General features: G+C 42.7%; 1 protein-coding gene across 5 annotated transcripts in view; it reads right to left on the bottom strand.

Annotated features, from left to right (window-relative positions):
- Positions 1-23,097, bottom strand: part of si:dkeyp-72e1.9 (syntaxin-binding protein 4) — a 54,879-nt gene that overhangs the window by 9,395 nt on the left and 22,387 nt on the right. For 4 of the 5 annotated variants that reach the window (XM_048246960.1, XM_048246962.1, XM_048246958.1 and 1 more), the window contains 12 exons: positions 20,828-20,897; positions 20,058-20,132; positions 13,411-13,493; positions 11,677-11,800; positions 11,247-11,391; positions 9,397-9,503; positions 8,963-9,101; positions 8,537-8,615; positions 4,854-4,945; positions 2,913-3,009; positions 1,621-1,748; positions 737-829 (listed from right to left, as the gene is read on the bottom strand). In XM_048246960.1, the coding sequence (XP_048102917.1) occupies positions 737-829; positions 1,621-1,748; positions 2,913-3,009; positions 4,854-4,945; positions 8,537-8,615; positions 8,963-9,101; positions 9,397-9,503; positions 11,247-11,391; positions 11,677-11,800; positions 13,411-13,493; positions 20,058-20,132; positions 20,828-20,897 (1,232 nt within the window). The remainder of the gene's footprint in view (positions 1-736; positions 830-1,620; positions 1,749-2,912; positions 3,010-4,853; positions 4,946-8,536; positions 8,616-8,962; positions 9,102-9,396; positions 9,504-11,246; positions 11,392-11,676; positions 11,801-13,410; positions 13,494-20,057; positions 20,133-20,827; positions 20,898-23,097) is intronic. The other variant, XM_048246959.1, reaches the window with a different exon arrangement.

Below are 23,097 nucleotides of genomic sequence, written 5' to 3'. Positions count from 1 at the left end.
TCACGAGAGTAAATGAGGGAGAGAACTCCGGAAGAAAGTATGAAGTATAAAGTATATATCCTCTTTTGATCCCGTGAGGGAAATTTGGTCTCTGCATTTATCCCAATCCGTGAATTAGTGAAACACACACTAAACCCAGCGCAGTGTGCTGCCTCCTTCAACGGCAGCGCTCGGGGAGCAGTGAAGGGTTAGGTGCCTTGCTCAAAGGCACTTCAGCCGTGGCCCACTGGTCGGGGCTCAAACCGGCAACCCTCCGTTTACAAGTCCAGAGTGCTAACCAGTGGGCCACGGCTGCCCCTAAGAAAGTGCATGAGTCCATCACGAGAGTAAATGAGGGAGAGAACTCAGGAAGAAAGTGCATGAGTCCATCACGAGAGTAAATGAGGGAGAGAACTCTGGAAGGAACGAGAGTAAATGAGGGAGAGAACTCTGGAAGAAAGTGCATGAGTCCATCACGAGAGTAAATGAGGGAGAGAACTCTGGAAGGAACGAGAGTAAATGAGGGAGTTCTGGAAGGAACGAGAGTAAATGAGGGAGAGAACACTGGAGGGAACGAGAGTAAATGAGGGAGAGAACACTGGAGGGAACGAGAGTAAATGAGGGAGAGAACACTGGAGGGAACGAGAGTAAATGAGGGAGAGAACACTGGAGGGAACGAGAGTAAATGAGGGAGAGAACACTGGAGGGAGGCGGTGAGAGAGAGAGAGAACAGCACGTCATCAGAGACGGTGGTCACCTGGAGCTGCTTCATGTGCTGCTGCAGTTGCTTGACCTCTGTCTGGAAGTGTTCCAGCTCCTCCGTGCTGTACCGGCACTCCGACTCGTACGTCTGACAAACACACACAGACACATGGGAATAAGCACTCTTGCGTGTGTGTGTTTATGGATATGTGTGTTTGTATCGTTTGTATCGTATGTCTACACATGTGTCTGTGTGTGCATTTGTGTGTGTGTGTGCATGTATGTGATATCCTATGAGTGAATCTAAGTCTCTAAATACAGCTTCGTACCACTCTCCAAAACACACAAACACAAACACAAACACACACACACACACACACACACACAGATATATGAATGTCTTTTGCTTCCCAAAGACAGGCCGGCTTTAGTTATTAGCGTTTATTCAGCAAGCACATGTGGGACACGTCCCTGTCTCCCGCTGCAGAATAGGGACTCCCTGGCAATCGAGGGGTTAAGCCCTTAAAAAGGAAGCCTTGATAATTCCCTTGTGCTGACTAAAATCTCCTTTAAAAACACTCGCACTCAAATCTTCTCATTTTTAACTGACAAAGTTGAACAAGTCAAGTTTTTAAATGGCAGGACAGGAAAAACTGTCACTGTCAGTGGTGCTGAATGTGCCAAACAACAGGATGGTGGAAAACGAGTCGTAAAAAGACTGCTCTGTGTGTGTGTGTGTGTGTGTGTGTGTGTGTGTGTGTGTGTGTGTGTGTGTGTGTGTGTTTGTGTGTGTGTGTTTGTCTGTAAGCATGGCTATTTCTATGCTCTTGTGTGGACCAGGGTGTGACAGTCTGGGGGCACATTAGTCATCGCTTAAACATGACCCGTCACTCGCAGCAGTAGCCCAGGTGTGTTGGCTCAGGTGTGTGGCGTACTCACTGGAGAGTGAAAGGCGGAGGTGTCCATCAGACTGGCGGCCTCCTGGTAGGAGAACATGAACGGCCCCTGGGACAGGCCAGCTTCCTCCAGCTTTTCTGGGAACACCATGCGGGTGGCCTCCACGAAGTCTGACACACACACAGCAAGACAAGAGGGTGTGTTGTTACATACACAGGTTTCAAGAGCTCACAAGAGTGTACAAGAGAGAGAGAGAGAGAGAGTGTGTGTGTGTGTGTGTGTGTGTGTGTGTGTGTGTGTGTGTGTGTGTATTTGTGTGTGTGTTTGTGTGTAAACACATGGGAAAGAGAGAGAGAGAGAGAGAGAGAGAGAGAGAGAGACTGCATCCATGACCTCATATGGGCATGACATTTTTTTTCTGGTCAGGAAAATTAATTCAGCACTATGTTGACAACTGCAATATGCTACCCAAAATAGCCCTAAAATGTGACCTTAGACTGTCTCTGTGCGTGTGGATGAGCTAAAACAACACCAGAGAGGCTCATGGGTATTCATAATCTGTCTTTCCTCTTTCTCTCCCTCTGTCTCCTGCTTTCTCTCTCTCTCTCTCTCCTTCTTTCTGTACTCTTCTCTCTCCCCTCATTTTTCCAGGATCAGGTGATTGCCTCAGCTCTTGAACCCCTACTGTGATTCTGAATCAAGATCCTTTAAGTCTTTCAAGGATTTTCTCCGGCATGATCACTTTTTACCACACAGTCTAGTGCAGGCGAGCAGCCTGTCCTCAAAAAAAATCCAAAGGTTTCAGCGCTCTTACAGGCTATGTTGCCTTTGTGTCAGTGTGAGTTTGATAACTCAAGGGAATATATTTGTACATGTGAATTTGATGTACTAATTTTCATGTCACACAGGCATGACCACAGGCCACATGTCTTCCTATTCGCACATCACTGGGCTACTGGTTTTTGGACTGTACCCAAATTAGAATTCCACCCTCTTCTCTCTCTCTCTCACTTCGTCAACTCTCTTCTTGTTGATGATCTACCCTCTTGTCAACAACCTGGAAATGGCTTCTCCCTCCTGAAATGGAATCATGGATGGCCGCTGTCTTCTCCTGTCCCCATTACTCAACTCATCCCTTATCTCTCCTCCTATCAGCCTCAATGTGATGCAGGTTGATGTGAGTGAGTGTTTTTGTTTTCTAAACCACATCAGGCCTCCAGTAAGTTTCCATAATCACTGTATCTCTCTGTGTCTCTCTCGCCTCTGCTCCCACCTTTCATTTGCGTTATCTAACCGCATCAAGCCCAAGTGGCTGTGACGGGCTGGCGCCTTACCTCCATACGACACGGTGCCCTGCGGATCGGTGGTGAGGCTCTGTCTCAGCTTCTGCCTTTTCTCCTCACTGATGTCCAGGCCCAGGTACGTCAGCGCCTGCAGCAGCAGCAACAACACAAACACATTTACATTCTCATCTGCATTCGTACATCTCCTCCTCATTCACTTTCATCCACAGCAGCTCACACCACAGGGGACAGGGATATGCGTGTTTACCCGTGTGTGAGTGTGTTTGTGTGCGTGTGTGTAAGTTTGTGTGTGTGTGTGTGTGTGTGTGGGTCAGTGGGTGAGTTTGTGTGTGTGTGTGTGTGTGTGTGTGAATGGTTGTGGGTACTCCTGAAGCAAACATCACAGATGCTAATAGCATGTCCAGTTGTCCACATAACATAAGCCAGTGGAAATATACTACCAAGAGTCAAGGACATCTACAGTAACAATGACAAGGAAAACTTTCAAAAACAAAATTTTAAACCTTTAACACGACTTAATATGAAATAATTGATTGATTAATTGATTAATTTATATTCTTTGTATTGAATTTAAGTATGTTTAGCATTTTTAAAAGAATTTGAATCTCAAGGCAATTCTTGAGAGCTGGCTGCTGCATAGCATTCACAGTAAAGGTTCCAATAATCGACTCTTCCCTATATGTCCAAGTGTCCAAGCACCCTGCTTACCTGCTTGGTTAACCTGACTTTCACTTCTGCAGCAGCCCATGCTGTAGGCTATCTGGACCAGCGTACATGTTCAACAGGGATTGCTTGCGCTCTGAGGATGCATTTCAGGGAGCTTACACTAGGAGGCAGTGTAACAGCAATAGTGTGCATCTTCAATGGAGAAACCCTTGGGTTTTCCTAACACTAACCGTTACATTCATCAAACAAATGAGAACGCAGAGGATAAGCTGACTGTTACAAAATTCATCAACGTTTGAAACATTTTAGCCACTCCCCTCCCCCCCCCCCTCACCTCCCCCACCCTTTTCAGACTTGAATTGTTTACGAGGGGTTACCACTGCCTTCACACATACTCAATACAGTGACAAATGCTCAAACTGACAATGCAACTTGCGCCGGTTGCATCCAGCTACGCAGTGCATCCCGACCCAAATCACATGCAGTAAACAACCACCCCCTACACCTCTCCACATCCCAACCCTCCGTTACACTCGGCGTGCCTAAGTATAGAGTATGCATTGTGTCTGCACTCAACATTAAAGTGCTCTCTTCCACCAAGACCAAATCCTATTAATGTACCTAGATTAGGGTCAGGCCCTGGATCAGTGGGATTAGATTCAATCACTGCTAAACAACTGCATCATGACAAAGAGCAGGGACGAGTGCCAGGAATATGGGGCTAAAGACAACTGCCGTCCACTGCTGGTGACACCACCACCGTGCCGCCTCAACAAGTCCGCTACCCGGTCAAGCATGGCAGTCCTGCTTGCGTGACAAAAAAAAGTGGGGTCTGTAACAGCGATTACCGGCGGTCGGCTGGCGGGATTAGGTTAACCCTTTAATTTACCCTTACGCGTATCTTCACTCGTGAAGGTTAACCTAATCTCCTGATAAGGAGAAACAGGATACAGACCCAAGTGCAAGACCCATGTGCCTTAAAATAAAGACTTAAACAAAAGCCCAGTGGATTCCAGGACATGCTGTACTACGAGAGGGATCATCTCCCGGCCAGGACCCAAGTAATCAAATTATGTAGCAGCAACAAACGTATAGGAATTAGAATTAGAGCCATGAGCTCTCACAATGAGCAATGAGCTACATAGTTTTCTTCTCATGGAGTTTGGGATAGAGCTAGAGTACCATAAACCACATTAAGATCCGTGTCTCTACCCTGCTGTAAATAATAGAATATTGCCAGGTGCTTCTCACTGAACGTATCATATCCATGTTTGACGGGCAAACTTCTGTTGCTGTGTCACTCACCAAGTCGAGTTTCTCTGATTTGAGCCGTATGTGGGGGTCCAGGGTAATCTTGGGTTTGGCTACTGTGGCAGGTTTCTGTGATGCTGACGATCCTTCAAGGTGAGAAAAATACAAGACAGAAATATTTATTTATCTTCAATTGTGCTTGAGTACTGACATGTGTTGGATTGTCTAGACTGTTTTTGTAACAAAGTAAGGATTTGGGGCTTTGTGACTGTGGAAATCATGCACGGATGCATTGGAATGCAAAAGGCATAAATATAGCGAGAGAGAGAGAGAGAGAAGAGAGAGGATTGAGAGAAAGGTAGAAAGAGAGAAAATCTGTATTAAACTATTTAACTCCCAGGTCTAAGCTGTGTCTGTGTACAACCCTCTCTCTTTCAGCCCCCCCTGCTGTGATGGAAGTGAGCCAATTGCTTTCAAGCCCCTCGCCTTCACCCCCCCCAAACCACCCCAACCTCATCTTTCCACCCCACCCTCTCTGTCCTCAAGGGCTTATTTCTTGGGGGGTGGGGGGTAGCTACCCTCCAACACACCATAAGCCCCACAGGTTGTGACAAGGACAACACTGACAATGATAAGTGAAGGAGAGAACACCCACGCCATTCTGACTGGTGCACACAGCCTCACTCCATACCCCCCCACACACACACACACATCCACCCATCAGCAACCTCCACCCACGCCTCCCCCTGCTACACCCCCACCCAGCCCGTACTGACGCAGTTGTCCGTCCCCTCTCCACCCCGAGGCGGCTTTAATGGCACACAGGACCAGCAGCACAGCGGGGGGCCCATTCATCCATCCAGGAAACAGGTGGCATCCAGAGTTCACCATGCCTCCCTCTGCATCCTGGAGCGCGCTTAAATCCCTGCCGCTTAATGGAGGACCGCGCCGCCGATAACATCCAGAGAGGATGAGATGCCCTTTGCCACAGGAAGGAGTGGATCGGGAGCGATGGCTGAAGGACAGTTAACAATAGGCCTGTGACAATGCACCAATGTGCCCATTCTTAAGTTTGGGTTTGGTTTGGTTTGGGTTTGGTTTGCTGTGCTTTTCCGAAGATCTTGTGACTTCATTTGATATCTTTCTTAATTACTTGCCTCGGAAATGGACCAGACACAGAGTACCATACCAGCACCCTTTGAGTCACATTTTTTAAGAAGTAGCCTAATATGAAACAAATTCACAACCATTGTTTTTCACCTTTCTATTTCAGTGTTTTATCAGTAACTCCATTACATCACACCTGTCACTAGATGTCAGGGCGCTACCTAGACCACACAAGCCGCGTAACAAATCAGACTGGCTTGTTCCAAGAGCTGAAAAAACACATTCTAACTGAACCAAAACAAAATGACAAAACAAAAAGGTAACTAAAGCGAGGAGGTTTAGTCATTAAAAGTAAACACAACCAAATGCAGTGCTGAGTTAGGCAGGAAAATTTAGGATTTTATGTGGATTTGGAAGACTTGCTGGAAGCAACAAAGATTATATGTCCATATTTAAAATCACACTGTGTGACTAGGTGCAAGAGGGGATAACAAATCTGACTTTAGTTTCTCCAGCCATAACACTACCGCATGATCCTCAATACAACTTTGGTGTTACTTGTTGTTGAAAACTTAGGGCCACTGATGAATAAATTGACATTTATTCATTTGAAAGACATTTTTTCTTTAACATAATCTGTTTCATAACAAGTGCTAAAGGACCGGTTATTTCTACAAGCCATTTTGGTAGGCAAGACTGTTGAATGAAAAAGAAAAACAACACATTTCCCCAGAGGCCTCAGTCTGACGATGTTGAGATTTATGCCTTCTTCCTCCAGGTCTGAGCTTGTGTTTGTGTGTGAGCCCCGCAGGCTCTGTCTAAGCTGTTGAACTTGAGGGCTGTTTCCCGTTCATGCCCTCATCAGACATGCTTAATGAACTCTCTCCTGCATAAGAGCACTGTGTCAGCCCATGGGGTTCGTCTCCAAGTCACAATAACCGAATGGGCCACTTCTCTTTCCGACTCATATGACTGGCCTCCTTGAGTGAGTTCACAGGCAGCAACAGTGCCTTCCATAACAAAGAAAAGATATATATATACTTCTAAGTCCAGAAGGTCTCTCTTTGATATGTTCATCATCTTACAGTTTCATTCTCTGCTTCCTCCATCATGCTATACCAAAAGCCCCAAGTTCACGGTGGTGTAAAACCCTACAAACATAATTGGCTTTTTTCCGACAGGGTGGTTTCTATGGCAACGTAGTATCTCGCTTTAAGTGCTGGAAGTAGATTAGAGCCTCGGAATGTGCGGCGCGCTGACGGGGACTCATATACTAAACGGGCTGCCGTGGCAACCGATAAGAGCGCTATCTAGCCGCGAGATGAAAAGGAGAGAGCGCCTCTCCATTCTCCTCCGTTTACGCCGCGTTTCCAGCGGTGGCTATACAACACCTCGTGCCGCATACATAACTCAGCCTCAGAAGCTGCCGGGTGAGATTACTATTTTTTCTTTTTTCGGTGAGGCGTTGATTAAATTTTAACCGCCACTCTTGGCTAATCCTCAATCTCACTCTCCTCGCCCAAAGCTCGTCCGAATAAATAATTGCTTTGCAATGGAATCTTGTTCCCCTGTAACACTGGGCAATTTTGAAGTCCTCCTTGTGTACAAGAGAGAGAGAGAGAGTGTGTGTGTGTGTGTGTGTGTGTGTGTGTGTGTGTGTGTGTGTGTGTGGACAGGTGTGCATGCGTTGGTGACTTTGTGTGTGTGTGTGTGTGTGTGTGTGTTGAAGTCCCCCTTGGTGTGTGTGTATGTGCGTGTGTGTGTGTGTTTGTGTGTGTACTGAATGACTGAAACTGCTGGAACTCAAGGTGCAGACAAATAATACAGGTCCGACAGGCTGGCTTGGCTCAAATTTCATTTCCTGCTTTGCTTGGTCATGTGACTAGCGGATTTTGATCAAAAAAAGTGTCCAGATTTAGAAGCAGCCTATGATTCCATCTGATAATAACACAGAGGGCTAATACTATGGGACATGCCCAGATTCTGCACTAGAATGACCTTGTTTGTGAGAAAGCAAGGAATGAATGATCACTTCATAATTTATGAGCACAGTGTAAATTGGGAAACAGATGGGAAAAGTAGGCTCAAGTGTCTAAAAATGAACACACACTGTTTGTAACAAACAGCGAGCATCCAGTGTGCTGCTTTCCACATATATAGAGTACCTACAGTATGTATCTAACATATAGAGTATACATGCATTGTTTGCAAAAGTTACATTCTGTGCACTAGAAAATCCAAGACCATTCAGGTCACCACAATAAAGTATGATTCAACATCACTCTAACTGACAGAAGATGCCAGTACATACTGAGGTCAGCTCTTTATAATGTGGTACAATGGGCCCCAAATCTAAAATGTGGGAAAATAGCAATGTCTGTCAATAAGCAAAGCTCTAGTACCGGTACATGAACTATTGCTGTCATACGTCATGTAGGAGCATTGAGCTGTCTCATCAGTATTTGCTGTCAATGTCTTGCCGATGGTGTTAAATTAGCAAACTGATTTTGCCTAGTTATTAAATTAGCTCTAGTTAGACTTAAGACTTTGCACTTTTCCAATCATTTAAATTAGGGCCCATCACTTGGCCAGTATGAGATGTGTTAGGGTTAGGGTTAGTGTTGCTGTACCTGTCCCTGGGGCGTGGACCTCTGAATGGCAGATTTCGGGAGAGGATGAAGGCACTGGGGCAGGTTCTTCTGGGAAAATCTGGGAAAATAAAAGTCGATAGCTTTAAAAAAAAAAGCCTAATATATAGGTCAAAGACTGCTACACTGGCACAAGTGACAAAACCTGACTTCTATAATCTTGACTCTTATAATAATCCTATAAAAGTAACACTTACAAAGTACTAATATAATACTGTTTGTAAGACTGATAAAGGTTGATTAACCATGCAAGATGTAGTGTTTTAAACACTTTTGTCCACATTGTAAAACAGACACCAAAATGTCAATAGTCTCACTGTAATATGAATAGCAATATGATATCTGAGTAATTAGTTTCCATAAAGTTCTCTCTAAGACGGGTTTTCTCAGAGCAGCGCTTGGTCTCACCTCTGGGGACCGGACGTGCACTTTTAACCGGCTGGGGTTGTAGCCGTTGCCCCCCCTCTGGACGCCATTGTGAAGGGACGCACTGCTGGGGAATAGGCCTTTCCCAGGGATGAAGGCAACCTCCACCACACTGTCTTGGCTGGGAGGAGGAGGAAGAGAGACAGAACATTACTTTTCATACATTTGCCATTTAGAAAGATTTTCTTTACAGTAATTATTATTATTAAATCTTCACAATTAAATATTTGACTTTAGGCTTGGTTTTTTAAACTCTTGCTTTTCTTAGAAACACACTTCATTGAAGTTTATCAATTTCTATTTATTTATATATAAAGTATAGAAAAAAGATTTAAGATTGCTATGGCAAAGACTCATGACATTTTCCATGTTCATTACCATCACACTCAAACCAATAAAAAACAAAGTGAACAAACCTGAATTTCACTTTGTTGAACATGCTTTTGGCTTCTTCATGGGTCAACCCTATCAAGGACTCCTTATTAATGGCAATAAGTTGATCTCCTGGTCTCAATCGGCCATCCTGAGAGGGATATAAAGAAAGAAAGAAAGAAAAATAAATAAATAAATAAATAAATAAATAAATATCTACAACCTTTATGCAATGCTGCTGATACTCCAAAATAACAGTGGCACGATGACACAGTGAAGAGGAGGCATCTTTTAGCGTCCAGGATGGTGCATCAGCAGTAATATGACCCTCATGGCCATCTGGCCACCGCCTCGGACAAGGACAAGCAGTAGCCCACACAAACAGCACAGACCACTCCAGAAGTCACTCCTACTCAGCTTGAGCTTCTTGAGTTTTTTCTCTTTTTTGGGTAAACAATAGCTCTGATTTGGCTCAAGACAGGCACACACATTAAATCATACAAACACATATAACACACACACACACAAACATAACACACGCAGATGCCAAATTCTTTATGACAGGGCAGTCAAGTCAAGACGTCTCTTGAGTCATTAAAAGTAAAAAGGGGGGTAAAAGTGGAGGGGGGATGAGGGGTTGGGATGGGTGAGGGTGGGGCAGAGAACTTCGAGACCTTACAGTGCACAGTCTCTTCTCAATTATGGCCAGCGAGCAGTTTTCCTTGCAAAATTACAGCGAGTATCCAATGGCAGACATTTAAGCAGCCCTTTTCTACCACCACCACCCCCCACCCTACACACACCCACCCACCCCCTACTACTTCCCTGTGCAGGTGAATGGTATAGATTGCTTGCTCATTACTGGGTCTCGTGTTGCGCTGGTGGAGAACTGGCTTCGCTCTCTAAGCAGCTCCAGAAGACCTGACCTCTGCACAACGCAGCAAGGAGCCCCAATGCAGGGGGGTGGGGGGGTGAGGCCCTCCCTCACTGGGGCTGGAGCTCAGGCTGGGACTGTGGCAGCAATATGCCTGCGCCAACACACACACACACACACACACACACACACACACACACACACACACACACACACACACACACACACACACACAGACAGACACCTCCAGTCCAGCCCCTCTGTCTAGTTAAGAGTTGAAGGGCAAAGTGGTCGCCACTAACAGTGGTTTTCTCCAAATGGATACACACAGGTAGCCTAACATTTCCAGTGTTCATTTTGGTATGTTGGTCCACACTAGAAGAACTCAAGCGGTCAATAAACAACCACTCTTCATCAAACCAGGTTTCTGGGCTATAATCCTTGCATTAACTTACCTAGAGAAATACAGTGATAATGCCAGGCTTACATTTCTTTCTTTCTCTCTTTCATTACTTTACAGTTTTTTTCAGCTGCTTACACACTAAATTTTTGCTTGTCACACAATTTTCTAAACATGTTTTTCAAACACCTTAACCCCACACCAAATCCGCAGAACCATCCACTAATTCTCAGTGTTTGACTCTGTTTTCAATTTTCTAAAACACAGTTTGCTGTTTGTTGTGTGAGGTGAATGTTTACTTTAGAGATGTGTTTATGATTTTTTGAATGTTGTGTTTTCACTTTGCTGAAGATTTGAGGCATTTTGCATGTTGTGTGAGCAAATACGAGATTTGTTTGTATAGTTTTGAAAAATAGACACAAAGATTTGAAAATGTGTGTAAACAGTTGTAAAAAACTGTAATCAGTTCTATTGAGAGCTGACCTAGTTCATGAAAGTGTCATGATACGTGCATGAAATAAGTTAAGTCAAGGTGTAACAATTTTGAATATAATGATACTTTGAATAAAGTTCAAAATTCTCTCTCTCTCTCTCTCTCTCTCTCTCTCTCTCTCTCTCACCCGGTGGCAGTCTCCTCCTGACAGTACTTCCTGGATGAAAACTGCTGGCCCATCAGGTCTGTTGGAGCCGCCACCGAGAGTGATGCCCAAGCTGCAGGAGGTCCGAGCCAGCGAGATCAGCTGAATCACACCCTCCCCTGGGTGGCTGTAGACACACACACACACACACACACACACACACACAAACAAAACATAAGTAAGCAGATATGAACCAACCTACCATTAGTAGAGGACCTAACTTAGTTATGCTACCAATGGTAGCTTTACATGCTTTTGTGTGTGTATTCTATGTGTCTGTTAGTGATACTTATATAGATATGTGAAAACCAAAGAGAGTATAACTCTGTCAGTGTGTGTGTGTGTGTGTGTGTGTGTGTGTGTGTGTGTGTGCGGATGTGTGTGTGTGCATCTCTGTGTGTGTGTCCCAAACCTGAGCGAGCGCAGAAGAGGTCCTGTGTTGTTATAGTTGCTCTGAGATCCTGCTGGACTAAGCAGGAGTGGACTTTGTGATCTGGACGATGAGCCTGACGATGAGCTGTCCAGGTATCTACCTACTTTTGCAGGATGACAAAAACACGTCAGCACAACAACACTCAACAGTTACTCATTACTCAGTCATTTCACGATTGGCATACTGAATATTCCCATGTATATTATATATAATCACAATTTTCATATTGAAAATGCCCTGAAACCAAAAAGTCACACTTTAGAGAGAATTCAATTTCACTTTTCTTCCAATTTAGGGATTTAAATTGAAAAGGAATTTGTGAACTGGTGAACTCTGGTTATCATCACACATCCTTTTTCTGGGTTAAATGTCTTTTTTTTTTCTCTCCGCAGCTCAGGCTAATTAATTGAATTCTGTGACTCTTGGCCTAACACACCAACTGACCCAAAATGACTCGGAAGGGCTCTGGCCCCGCAATGAAATACGCATCGCTACTCTGAGGTCGGGCTCTGGCCACCAGATGGCGCTAAAATTACCAATTCACTTTTCATTACGGGGACCCCGTGGAGCCCTTGCAGTTTGCTGTCATAAATATCCTCTTAAATGAGCTGATGGGGCTGCGCTGGCTTTCGCTTCCGGGCTTCAAAGAGCATCACTCAGAGAGTGATTATTAGCGCTGATTTCTCATAAGCTGCTCTAATCTGTCAATAATAAATAATAAACAGACCAAAGGAGAATTAGGCAAATTGCCTGACTTCTTGAGGCTGTGCTTCCCTCTGGTTACTATCTTATCGTATCGGATGTATGTATGAAGAAGAGCTGACCAAGAAGAAGTGCACATTAATTTGTTCTTCTAGTTGTGTTTCCTAGCATAGGAAGAGAGAGGATCACTAAGATTTCCGACAAGCTCTCGTTTTTCAATGTTCATTGAACATGTAGGGTATCGAAAAGCCTAATCAGGAGTGCGAGGTTAGATTTAAATGAGTGTGATTTGAATAAGCAGTAGCACGTTTTGGTCATTATGATGAGCAACCTGTATCAGGGATATTTGTCCACTTACTGAGTATGTGATATGGCATTATAGTATGCTGATCAATACTCCCAGTACAGTGTTCTCAGAACCAAAACCAAAAAGAGAACCAAAAACCTCCCACACCTCTCTGAACGTTTTGGCTAAATGTTGCAAATTTGGTTTAAAGCACTATTACGTCACGTCATAAAAGAGCTCTAAACTACAGGAGAGCGCAAACTTGCCAATGTCTTGGCAAAGGCACTAATCTCCTGCTTGCACTTTCAGTATTTCACATTTCTCTATCTCTCTCTATCTATCTCTTTCTCTCTCTCTCTCTCTCTCTCTCTCTCTCTCTATCAATCTGTCAAATAAGAAGTGATTTTCCTGAGGCACAGACAGATGTTCGCAATTACATAATGGACAAGTGTGTTGTCATAAGCCATTTTCAAAGGCCGATTTAGTTCTATCTCAACTTTTTAAGGATTACACGTACAGAAAAAAGGCTCCACTCATTAACGAACACACTTCCTAAATCATGAAAAACTGTCTGTTTCTGAGCACGTTTCATTGTGCAATGTCTGTGCATACACATATAAACACACGTGTGTGAATGTATGAACAGTATGTTACTGTTGTGTCATATGTGTGTGTAGACGTGTGTGAATGGGAGTGCGGGGGTGGAGAGTGGCGACTGCACACACCATGTTGATTCGGAGAGTTCCGCGTCGAGCCCGTGCTGCTGTTGCTGTTGCCGTACTTTTCCAGAAGCTCTGAAAATTCTCTCCTGAAAGCAACACACACACAAAATATCTCACAAAACAATACAAATGAAACAAAACAGGACACGCAGCAATCTTAGTCCCTTTGCCCCTTGCATGAGCAACATCCTTTACTAAATACGGACCAGGTACACCTCCCTGACGAGATCAGGAAATGTCCAGCGGCACAATTTGATATCTGCGTTGTTATGTAACGCGCAAATGCCATTATACCTTCCCTGTGGTTTTGCAATGTAATATCATGGGAGGTAATTCCCTTAGGGGGCCAGAGAATCTGTTCATCTGTCATGTAATCTAAGGAGATCCACAGAGGCTTCTAAAGGACACACGGCTGGAACGGGAATGGCCACTGCCTGGACGGGTGCCCACTGCCCACTTCAACTACCGTGAGTGGCAGCTCACCTCCGACCCCCTCCGCCCAATAAAAGTTTAGCCTCCATGGAGATTGAAATGGGGAATGAAAATCCACCAAAAAATAAAGGCAGGCGGACAATCGGATCAAATGATACGTACAAACACCAATTTCCTCTCCGTATTTTTTAAAATGAACAAATACGATCTGGTCCTCATTTGTGAGTTTCTGGACTACATTATGCCTGCCTCTCAGTCTTTCAGTACCACTGTAATAACGCTGCTCTACTCTTCGGTCTTTAGAATTCATTTTAATTTACCATCACATGGCACCACAATAGCATACAAGATAATACTTTAATGTTGCAGATTGCACTATGCTGCAGAAAAAGCAACAAATCCTGGAATATGATATGTGCTTTTACATGTGTGTACAAGAATGTTTTTAAAATACACATTTTTCGATAAATGATTCCCCTTTGTATATGTTGGCGAGCATTGAGAATAGCCAGATGGCTGAAACGTCTGCTCTAGCTCCTTATTAAATAAGTTGCTCCTTTTGCAAAGACTTTGTCTAGTCACATTTTTCAAAGTGTGAACCACTCACAGCCTCTTTCTCTATATATGTTGAAAATGGTGTTTTCTAAACACACTAGCCAATTTAACCTACAAAAAACATCCTGTTAGAATATAACGTATAATCTTCCACTTGTGCTCAGAACACATTTTAATGTACCTCTACTGTACATCTGGCTGTATATATACTGTACATCACATAACTTGCACAAAGTCTACACAGCCAATATCACATGTCCCTTTTCTTTCCCCTTCATCATAACTGCTTTATGCAGTGTGTGATAGCTCATCTGCTGGCTAGCCGTCAGTAGCCACGCATGGCTCTAGCCCTCCTGTCCTGTTTTACATGTTTACTCCTCTGGACTAACGCACCTCTGACAGGCAGAAATAGGTCAGCAGAAATGCCCTGCCTGTCTCCCCTCCAGCTCAGAGAACCTGTCACATTTGACATCGGCTGAAAAGCTCTCACTGTGTGTGTGTGTGTGTGTGTGTGTTTTGGATGTCTTGCTTTTGTTCACTTTTTGTTCAAGGCAAATTCAGTTTTATTACACTAAGCTATTAATTTCCTGTGCCATTAACAATGAATATTTGCTGACCCCAAAAGAAAAAAGCACAGTTGTGTACAACCCCAAATCAGAAAAAGTCGGGACGTTGTGTAAAATAGAAAAACAGAATGTGAAGTCTTGTAAACCCATATTTAGCAGCAAAAAGGACATAAACAACATGAGTGATGAATACCCCTACATCATTACTTCTAAGAGACTCTGGCTCTCTGGGATGTTCTTTTTCATACCCAATCATGTTGCCAATTAATTACAATTAATTACGGGTAGTTATGAACAATTCCTCTTTTTGTTTTCTTTATCATTACACAACTTTTACAGCATTTTGTTACCCCTGTCCCAACTTTTTTTGAAACGTGTTGCTGGTATCAAATTCAAAATGAACATATATTTTCCATTAAATAGTCAAATTTGTCGTTTTCAACATTTGATATGTTGTCTGTGTCCTTTTGGCAACTAAATATGAGTTTACGAGATTTGCAGATTATTACATTCCGTTTTTATATTCGCATTTTACAGTCCCAACTTTTTCTGAATTGGGGTTGTACCTACATACAGCATATGTATGCATAAAGTTCAAGCCTCAGTAATCCTCAGTAGTGTCTGTGTGTTTTGTTTACGTTTTTATTTACGCATGTGGTGTGTTTTGTTTACGCACTTGTTTACATGTGTGTACGTGTACAAAAGCTTGTGTGCCTTTCTTAAGTCCATTCGAAGCGCAGTAAACAGAGAAGTGGGCATCAGTCCAGCGAACACCCATGTCCTCACCACATAATTTCACCCTTAAGGAGGATAAAATAAAGCACTTAGGCCAAGACAGCAGAGAGGAAGACAGAAAGAGAGATGATAAACTGTGAGGAAAGGGGGAAAAATCCATCTTGATCCTTCGGAGTGGGTTAGGAGTGGGATTAAAGCAAGGAAAGGTCACTCAAGGTTGTGACGCAGCATCATTTGAGCCCTATGCTCCACTCTGCACTGCTCTGTCACCCTCGATAGGTAAAGAGGCCGTAAATCGACAACGGCAGCAAGTCTGCGTCATAACGCACTCAGGTGAGTCACCATGACGGCCCGTGACAACCACTGCGGGTCCACCCACCGCCCACCATGTGGAGTTCTCTGCTGGGGATATAATCCCCCAACCAACCCCCCATGCGGTCCTCATCCCCTCTCCTGTATGCTACCATCCCCCACCCTCCACCAAGCCTGGGCTAGTGTTGCTTAAAGGTAGAGTCTGCCGTTCTGTGCGAAGTATTGATATTTTTGATATTTGAGCTCAACAGGCGATCAATACCCCTCCATTCCGTGCTCCTGACGCAGCATGTTTTATGGTTCGGCCTGGACCACATTCTCAGAGCTGGGTCTTTTCCATTTACAGAGTCATTTCATGAGAGGACCATGAGGTGTATGTAGAATATATAGTACAGTATGAGTAGTATGTAGAATAGAATAAGGAGTGTGTAGAATATACAGAATAAAACTATAACACCCTCTCTCATATACAGACCTATAGGACGACGATTACTATTCCCTTTTATTACAATGGTAAACACTTAGCCAACTCAGCACAGGATTCAAACTGAGTATTGTGACACAATCAGATTCACAATCAATTAAAAACATACTGTTAAACCAGAACTTGAAGTCATATAATGTCAAGACATGTAAAGAACAGCAAAAAATGCTTGCATGTATTTTGTTCAGGAAAACGCCCACTACTGGAGGTCTATGGAGGAAGTGGTTTCACATTGGAGCAACTCAACTGGGGTGGTGGTAACTTAGTGGTTAGTGGTAGTTGGACTAGCATAAGGCACTTAGTTCCTCCTGGGACAATCCTTTGTAATGTAATGACATACTGTATGCAAGTCGCTTTGGATAAAATAATGAATAAATCTAGATGTCAAGTCCTAAGATCAGCAGGTCGAGGCTGACTGCTGCTGACCTGAGACTGTCATGGACACTCCTGATCTCGCTTTAGCTCTTAACCCCTGGGCCTCCCATGCCACATGATGAGCCATCGGAAAACATGTGTCGTGTCCTCCCATCCCATCCCGTACTGCCCCGCCCTACCCCATCCCTACCATGCAGTAATTCTTGGTGACTCATCTGATAGATTTGGTTTACAGATTATAAATGGTGGCAAGGGTCAGAGCGGTAGCTCCTTCATCTGCAGAGGCAGGCTGTTTATGCTGTCAGTGCGACCTACAGAGTGCAGTGATGCTCCAGACTACTCGTCCCAGTGAGGCTACTGGCTACACGTCCCAGTGATTATTAACATTTATTGAATATAAAGTTGATTGGGTTTATAAATAATCATCCCTAAAACCACAAAAACATACATGTTAATGGCTGCAAGCCTGACATTGAGGGATAATGTATTTAGCAAACAGCATTGTCGTTGGCAAGCCATACAGGATGTAGCGTATGTCTAGACTTATGCCTATTAATATACCCTGTGCTGACAATGGCCTAGTAACATCGGTAAAGTATTAGTATGGCTGCCGTGCAAGTCCTTGTTGTAAGCCAAAGCAAATTATGACCCTGTCTCCAGACCACACTATTAAAGCATCCTTCAGTTTTAGTCCAAACTTTTAGTTTACCTACCTGTTTTTTCCCATATTGTAGGACCTCTGCTACAGGTCTTTCTGGGCTCTGTATAGCATCTTTAGATAAGTTCAATTATTGCTATATAAATAAATAAATAAATAATAAACAATAATAAACTAAAATGAATTTAATTAAACTAAACCTGCACATTTTAGCATGGGAAAACCCATACAAACCTTCGACAAATTTGGGATTTGCTCTGCAGGTCCGTCTGGCCAAGAGGCCATTGAGTGCCTAAAACACGGGCATGCATGTACAATCGCTAATCCAGCATGGATGTGTATTTCTTTGGAATTGAGTAAACAACTGCGTTTAAAACCTTCATTTACAAGATTGCTACACTTCTGAAACGATTTGGTAAGAGTTTAATGCACCAATTTAAGTTTACTTTCACTGCTAGTTATGCCCCTGCTGGAAGTCGTAAGTCAATTAACCTTTTCCAGACCCTCTCTTACAGTTTTTCTCAGTCGCTTTGGTACATTTCTCGAATCATCCATTTCTCGAATCATCCTTGACATTTGCAAAAGTGCATTTCTCAAAACAATTCGTACAAATAGCAAAACACCATGGATTACTTGCAAAAGCCACTGTTCTTGCTCAAAATCTTTAGTTCATCTATCAAAAGTAAATATATGTGTCAATGAACATGTCAGTGCCATCAGAATGACAAGTCCTTGTGTCATTGTGTACGGATAAGACAGTCAAATTGCTTAGTCATGTTGTCAATATAACAGTGTACTCTGGAGGGATGTTCTGATGTAAACTATGGCTAAAGTTTTGATGACAATTATTGTAAATTGTAGGTTGCACCTTAGTGTATATGGGAGTTTGATTGCAAGAGACTGGACAAGATTCACATTTACGCTTTTACTGTTTGTACTGTCATTTGTTGACAGACCGTGTCATTGCGATACAGAAAGGAAAAAACAGCGCTGCATAGCACAAAGAAAAAAAAATATTATGCTATGAACTTATGCTATGAACTAATGCCTAAATGTTTTGGGGGGTGAGACTATTCAACAGAGACCCATTATAATACATTCTGATCAACATGACATAAGCAATTGATAATGTAGGAAACAGCAGAGAATTGTACATACATTCTTGAATTTCCCCTGGGGATCAATAAAGTATCTATCTATCTATCTATCTATCTATCTATCTATCTATCTATCTATCTATCTATCTATCTATCATACCGGTAGTCATTTGCATGGATGTACCAAAGCATTTGCAACTTTTTCAAAGAAATGAGAAACTGCTTTTTTGATGTGCACAAGTGACACAATGATGTGAAGATTGAACAGGTAGTTTTGAGAATTTCAATTCTGATCTGAGAAATGTACCAACGCGACTGAGAAAAACTGTAATTGAGAAGGGTCTGGTGTCAACGAGGCTATGCACATATAAAATTTGTTCCAATGAATATCGTGGCATCATCTAGGGCCATGGTCATCATCTAAGCCACTGAGAGGGTCTAAATATTTTTTCCCGTCTTAGGTTATTGTATTACTTGTTTTAGTCGTTCATGTGTTTGCTTGTTTTATGTCTGTTTTTGTTTGTTTTACTGCATGTTTGTGTCAAATTGAAAGTTAAAGTTAAAGTATTTAACAGTATTTAGACACTCTTATACACACAACACAGACTCAGAACCCGTGCTGACCGACTGTCAGGCGGTGAATATGTTGCACTACACACACAAAAAAAGAAAAAACGCTTCGCCATTGGATATTCCATTGGTTTCGTGTTTTTCTATTGATGCTTTTTTCAGATACAGTAAAAAAAAAAGCGCGGGAGGCAGGAGAGGATGGGGAAAGCCTGGAGGGCTGTGACTGAAGCTCCACTGTCCAAAAACCAGCACGGGGCTGCCAGTGCCGCTTTGAAGCGCGTGCCAACTCACTCCTGTGCAACTGCCAACACACAGTCAGATCTAGTTTATGAACAAAATTATTCATTTTTGCTTTGAATTATTCACGGCCAACAAGCTAAGAAGATCACACGTCGGAGAGGGGTGAATTTCAGTCACTTTAAAGGACAGAGCCCCTACAGTTCATGAATAGAGCACTGGGCTAACTCAGGCATTTAGAGACAATGAGGAAAAAACACAGAAATTGGGAGGTTTCTCTGCTTGGCTTTCACTAAACGTTGGCGCACGTAAGGCATTAAGACATTTCTGTTGATGTAAAATTCCCCTCTGGATTCCTGTCCAACATTACTGAATAAAGCTATAATACCCTCTACTATATACAGACCTATAGGATGACTGACTAGCATTCCCATTGATTGCTGAGCAGCTGTCCGACTAAGTGAAGACTCCAAACAGTGTTTTTACACATCCAATCTATGATGCAATCATTTTATTGGACTGAGTTTTCGGCGATTTCTATGCCTTCATCAGGGCATGAAATAATTGATTCATTGTTTGGTTTTGGATTCCCCTCTGTTTGAACATCTGCTGTTGACTGAACAGCTCACCTGGCCTCTTCATCCCTCGCAATTAGAAGGCGCATGTGATTGGTTGAAGACGCCGCTCTGAGAATGTCTACCGCCCTGCGGGGGGGAAAAAAGCAAACATCAAATGAGTAAATAGAAATACATTTACATTATATTTATTCATTTAGCAAGCACTTGTCATCCAAAGTGACTTACATATGTCAATTCTATTACAGGGGACTACATTGTCCCCGGAGCAACTTGGGGTTAAGTGCCTTGCTCAAGGGCACAACAGTGGAAGCTGGGAATTGAACCCATGACTTTTCAGGCTATTGCATGCTAGCCCAGCTCCTTAACAACTACGCTACCACCGGCCCGAATATGTATCAAAATAGATATAAAAAAAGAGATGCTCAAAAACCTGCTCAAGAGCAATGAAGAGCCCAAATCCAAACCCAAACCGCTAAAGAACAGCGAAGAAGAGTGGCCAAACACAGTGAGTCAGTACGGTGGCCTACTTGTACCAGTACCAGGACCATCACCATCAGGCTGGTTTATGCTTTATGTTTATGTTTGTGGTATCTGGCTGATGCTTTTGTCCTATATGAACACTACATTAGTTAAAAAATTGTTTCTAATGAAGTTGAGAAACCTACATTACGCATGATAGTAATGGTAATATTACTATCAATAACAATTTAAAATATAAACTATGAAAATTATGAGTTTTCAAATTGACAAGAACCATAACCATTGTAAACTTAATTCATTAAGCGTAAACAGACAAGTCTTTAAAATGAGAGGCTGGTTACCTCTCACTGGTGACTCCGATCAAACTCTCCCCATTCACTTCCAGTATCTGGTCTCCTGGTTGTAGGTTTCCTGTAATGATGAACAAATGCATAATCACAACATATAGTACAAATCAATATAAGATGCTTTGTTTAGTGGAAAACTAATTTTATTGGAAATAATTGGAAAATAGTGGAAAATAAATCCCTACAGGGAGAATTCTAGCTGTCCACCAATTAGCCCAAAGTTATCAGATTTGACTGCTTATGAGTGCAGACATCACTTTGGCCAAACTGATGAGTCCATATAGTTTCTGTGCTGTAGCAATGAAATTGTATGTGACTAGATTCCACTAATCCTTTTAATTACACCAGAATAGTGTGAGTCATTTTCTGATAGCTACTATTATCAAAAACATAACCTCAAGAAGACCTGAAGCACACAGCGCTACAACTGAAACTCATCTTCAGAGGGCCTCGGAAATCATGTATGTAATGAGCTGTAATACCCTCAGGTTGAGTGACATATTGACCCACTCAAAGATGTCCTGGGGTCTCTCCTGCAGGGTGGCTGTCTCCTCAAACAACCCGTCCTGTTTCCAGGAAGGAAGTGTGAATGTGGGTCAGGACGGGACAGCCTCTGCTTTATTGATGGGCTTTTTAAGGGGAAGGAGCGACGGCTCGGCAATTCTTCCTGTCAGCAGAGCAGGTGCAAGTTCAAGGGCTGTAGTATGGCAGCTAAGCTAGCTGAGTCTGACAGAAGAAAAATTTCCACGGAGAAAATGATTTACAAGCTGCCTAGTTTTAGATGCCATACAAATTTGTTTATGTGGATTTAGACATTTTTGGGATATCTGTAAATTTATGTCCCAACAGATTTTTGGGCTGTCTCTACCTCAGTTGTTTATCATGGTCTCTGGCAGATTACAAGCGCAAGCTGACATTTATTTGGTTTCTGGCTACTGCTGGAAAAGGTTTGGGTTAGATCAGAAGTCTTTTTTTTTTACAAGATTAATCTGTCAGTCAGGTCAGGTGAGACTCTCACTGGCTGGTTAGTACGGTAACAAAGTGTAATTTCTTCTCTAGATGTGTCATGCAATGCATTTGAGCAATTCCTAAATGATTGATGTGTCTTAGTTGGATACATACACTAGTTCAACAAAAATGAAGCAAGCTTTGTGTTTCATAATGTTGGATAAGTGCATTTTATGAATCACTTAATTAGTGATCTCTTTGTAGTCCACAGGAGTCAGGACACCTCAGAGAAGTGAAGTATCACCCCCATATCATATCAGGCAATAGCTTTAATTATGCACTCTAAGATAGTCTAATTAAACAAATGAAATCCTCAGCATCAAAGCAACATTATTCAATCAAGACCTTCACCCAAGTTGTCCCCATAGAGGAACGTTCTCAGTGTCGCCAGTGAGTCTTTTACAGGCCACAGAACGTTTGCTTTATTTGGCCTTTGCTTTCTTCAAAACACACATTTGACATTCTCAAGACCTCTCGCGCCATCATACGTACAGTACATCTTAATAGACCATTGTTCTTCATCATTGCTGTTCAAGATCATTATCGTCCTTTCATTATTGGCCATTTTGTGGTTTCATGCTGTTCCTCATTAAACCTTTGATCACACTCACCAAAGGCTACTGTGCCAACCCCAAGGTTGAGGACAGGGTGAGGAACATAAGGACATTTACACACAGCAATCTAGCTGACAATTTCATCCAAAGTGACTCCCAGTGAAATTAAATAACTCATCTCAGCACTATTTATTTTAATTTGCATATGAGCAAATAAGCACTCTTTTCTTGCATCACGTTCAACTGGATAAGCTTATATTACATGGTTTAGCATTATAGCAATAGAAATGTTTTGGGCACTGTAAAATGCATACTTAGAAACACCAATATATACAGTGTAGTGGGCTAACAGCTGATATTACAGTGCAGAAAAAATATATACCTTGGGGCCACTATCATTCAACCTTTACTTGGCTCCAATTACTTAGTCACCAAATGGCTATGGCCATGGGCTTTTCGCAGGCCTTCCTAAAAAGACGATTAAACAGCTTCAGATGATACAAAATGCAACAGCTAGAACTGACCACATTACTCCAATACTTAAGACCCTGCACTGGCTTTCAGTAAGTCACAGAATTCACTTTAAAGCACTACTGCTTGTTCATAAATCACTAAATGGAACAGGAACTGTTAGAAAGTATCTTTGCCTTAACCCTCCAGCAGGGGAGTTTTGAACATTCTTTCCATTCCTTTTATAACAAA

Source organism: Alosa alosa, chromosome 6, assembly GCF_017589495.1.
Source record: "Alosa alosa isolate M-15738 ecotype Scorff River chromosome 6, AALO_Geno_1.1, whole genome shotgun sequence".
NCBI classification, from domain to species: Eukaryota; Metazoa; Chordata; class Actinopteri; order Clupeiformes; family Clupeidae; genus Alosa; species Alosa alosa.
The sequence above is the reverse complement of the archived record's forward strand: the minus strand, read 5'-3'. Positions and strand labels throughout refer to the sequence as shown.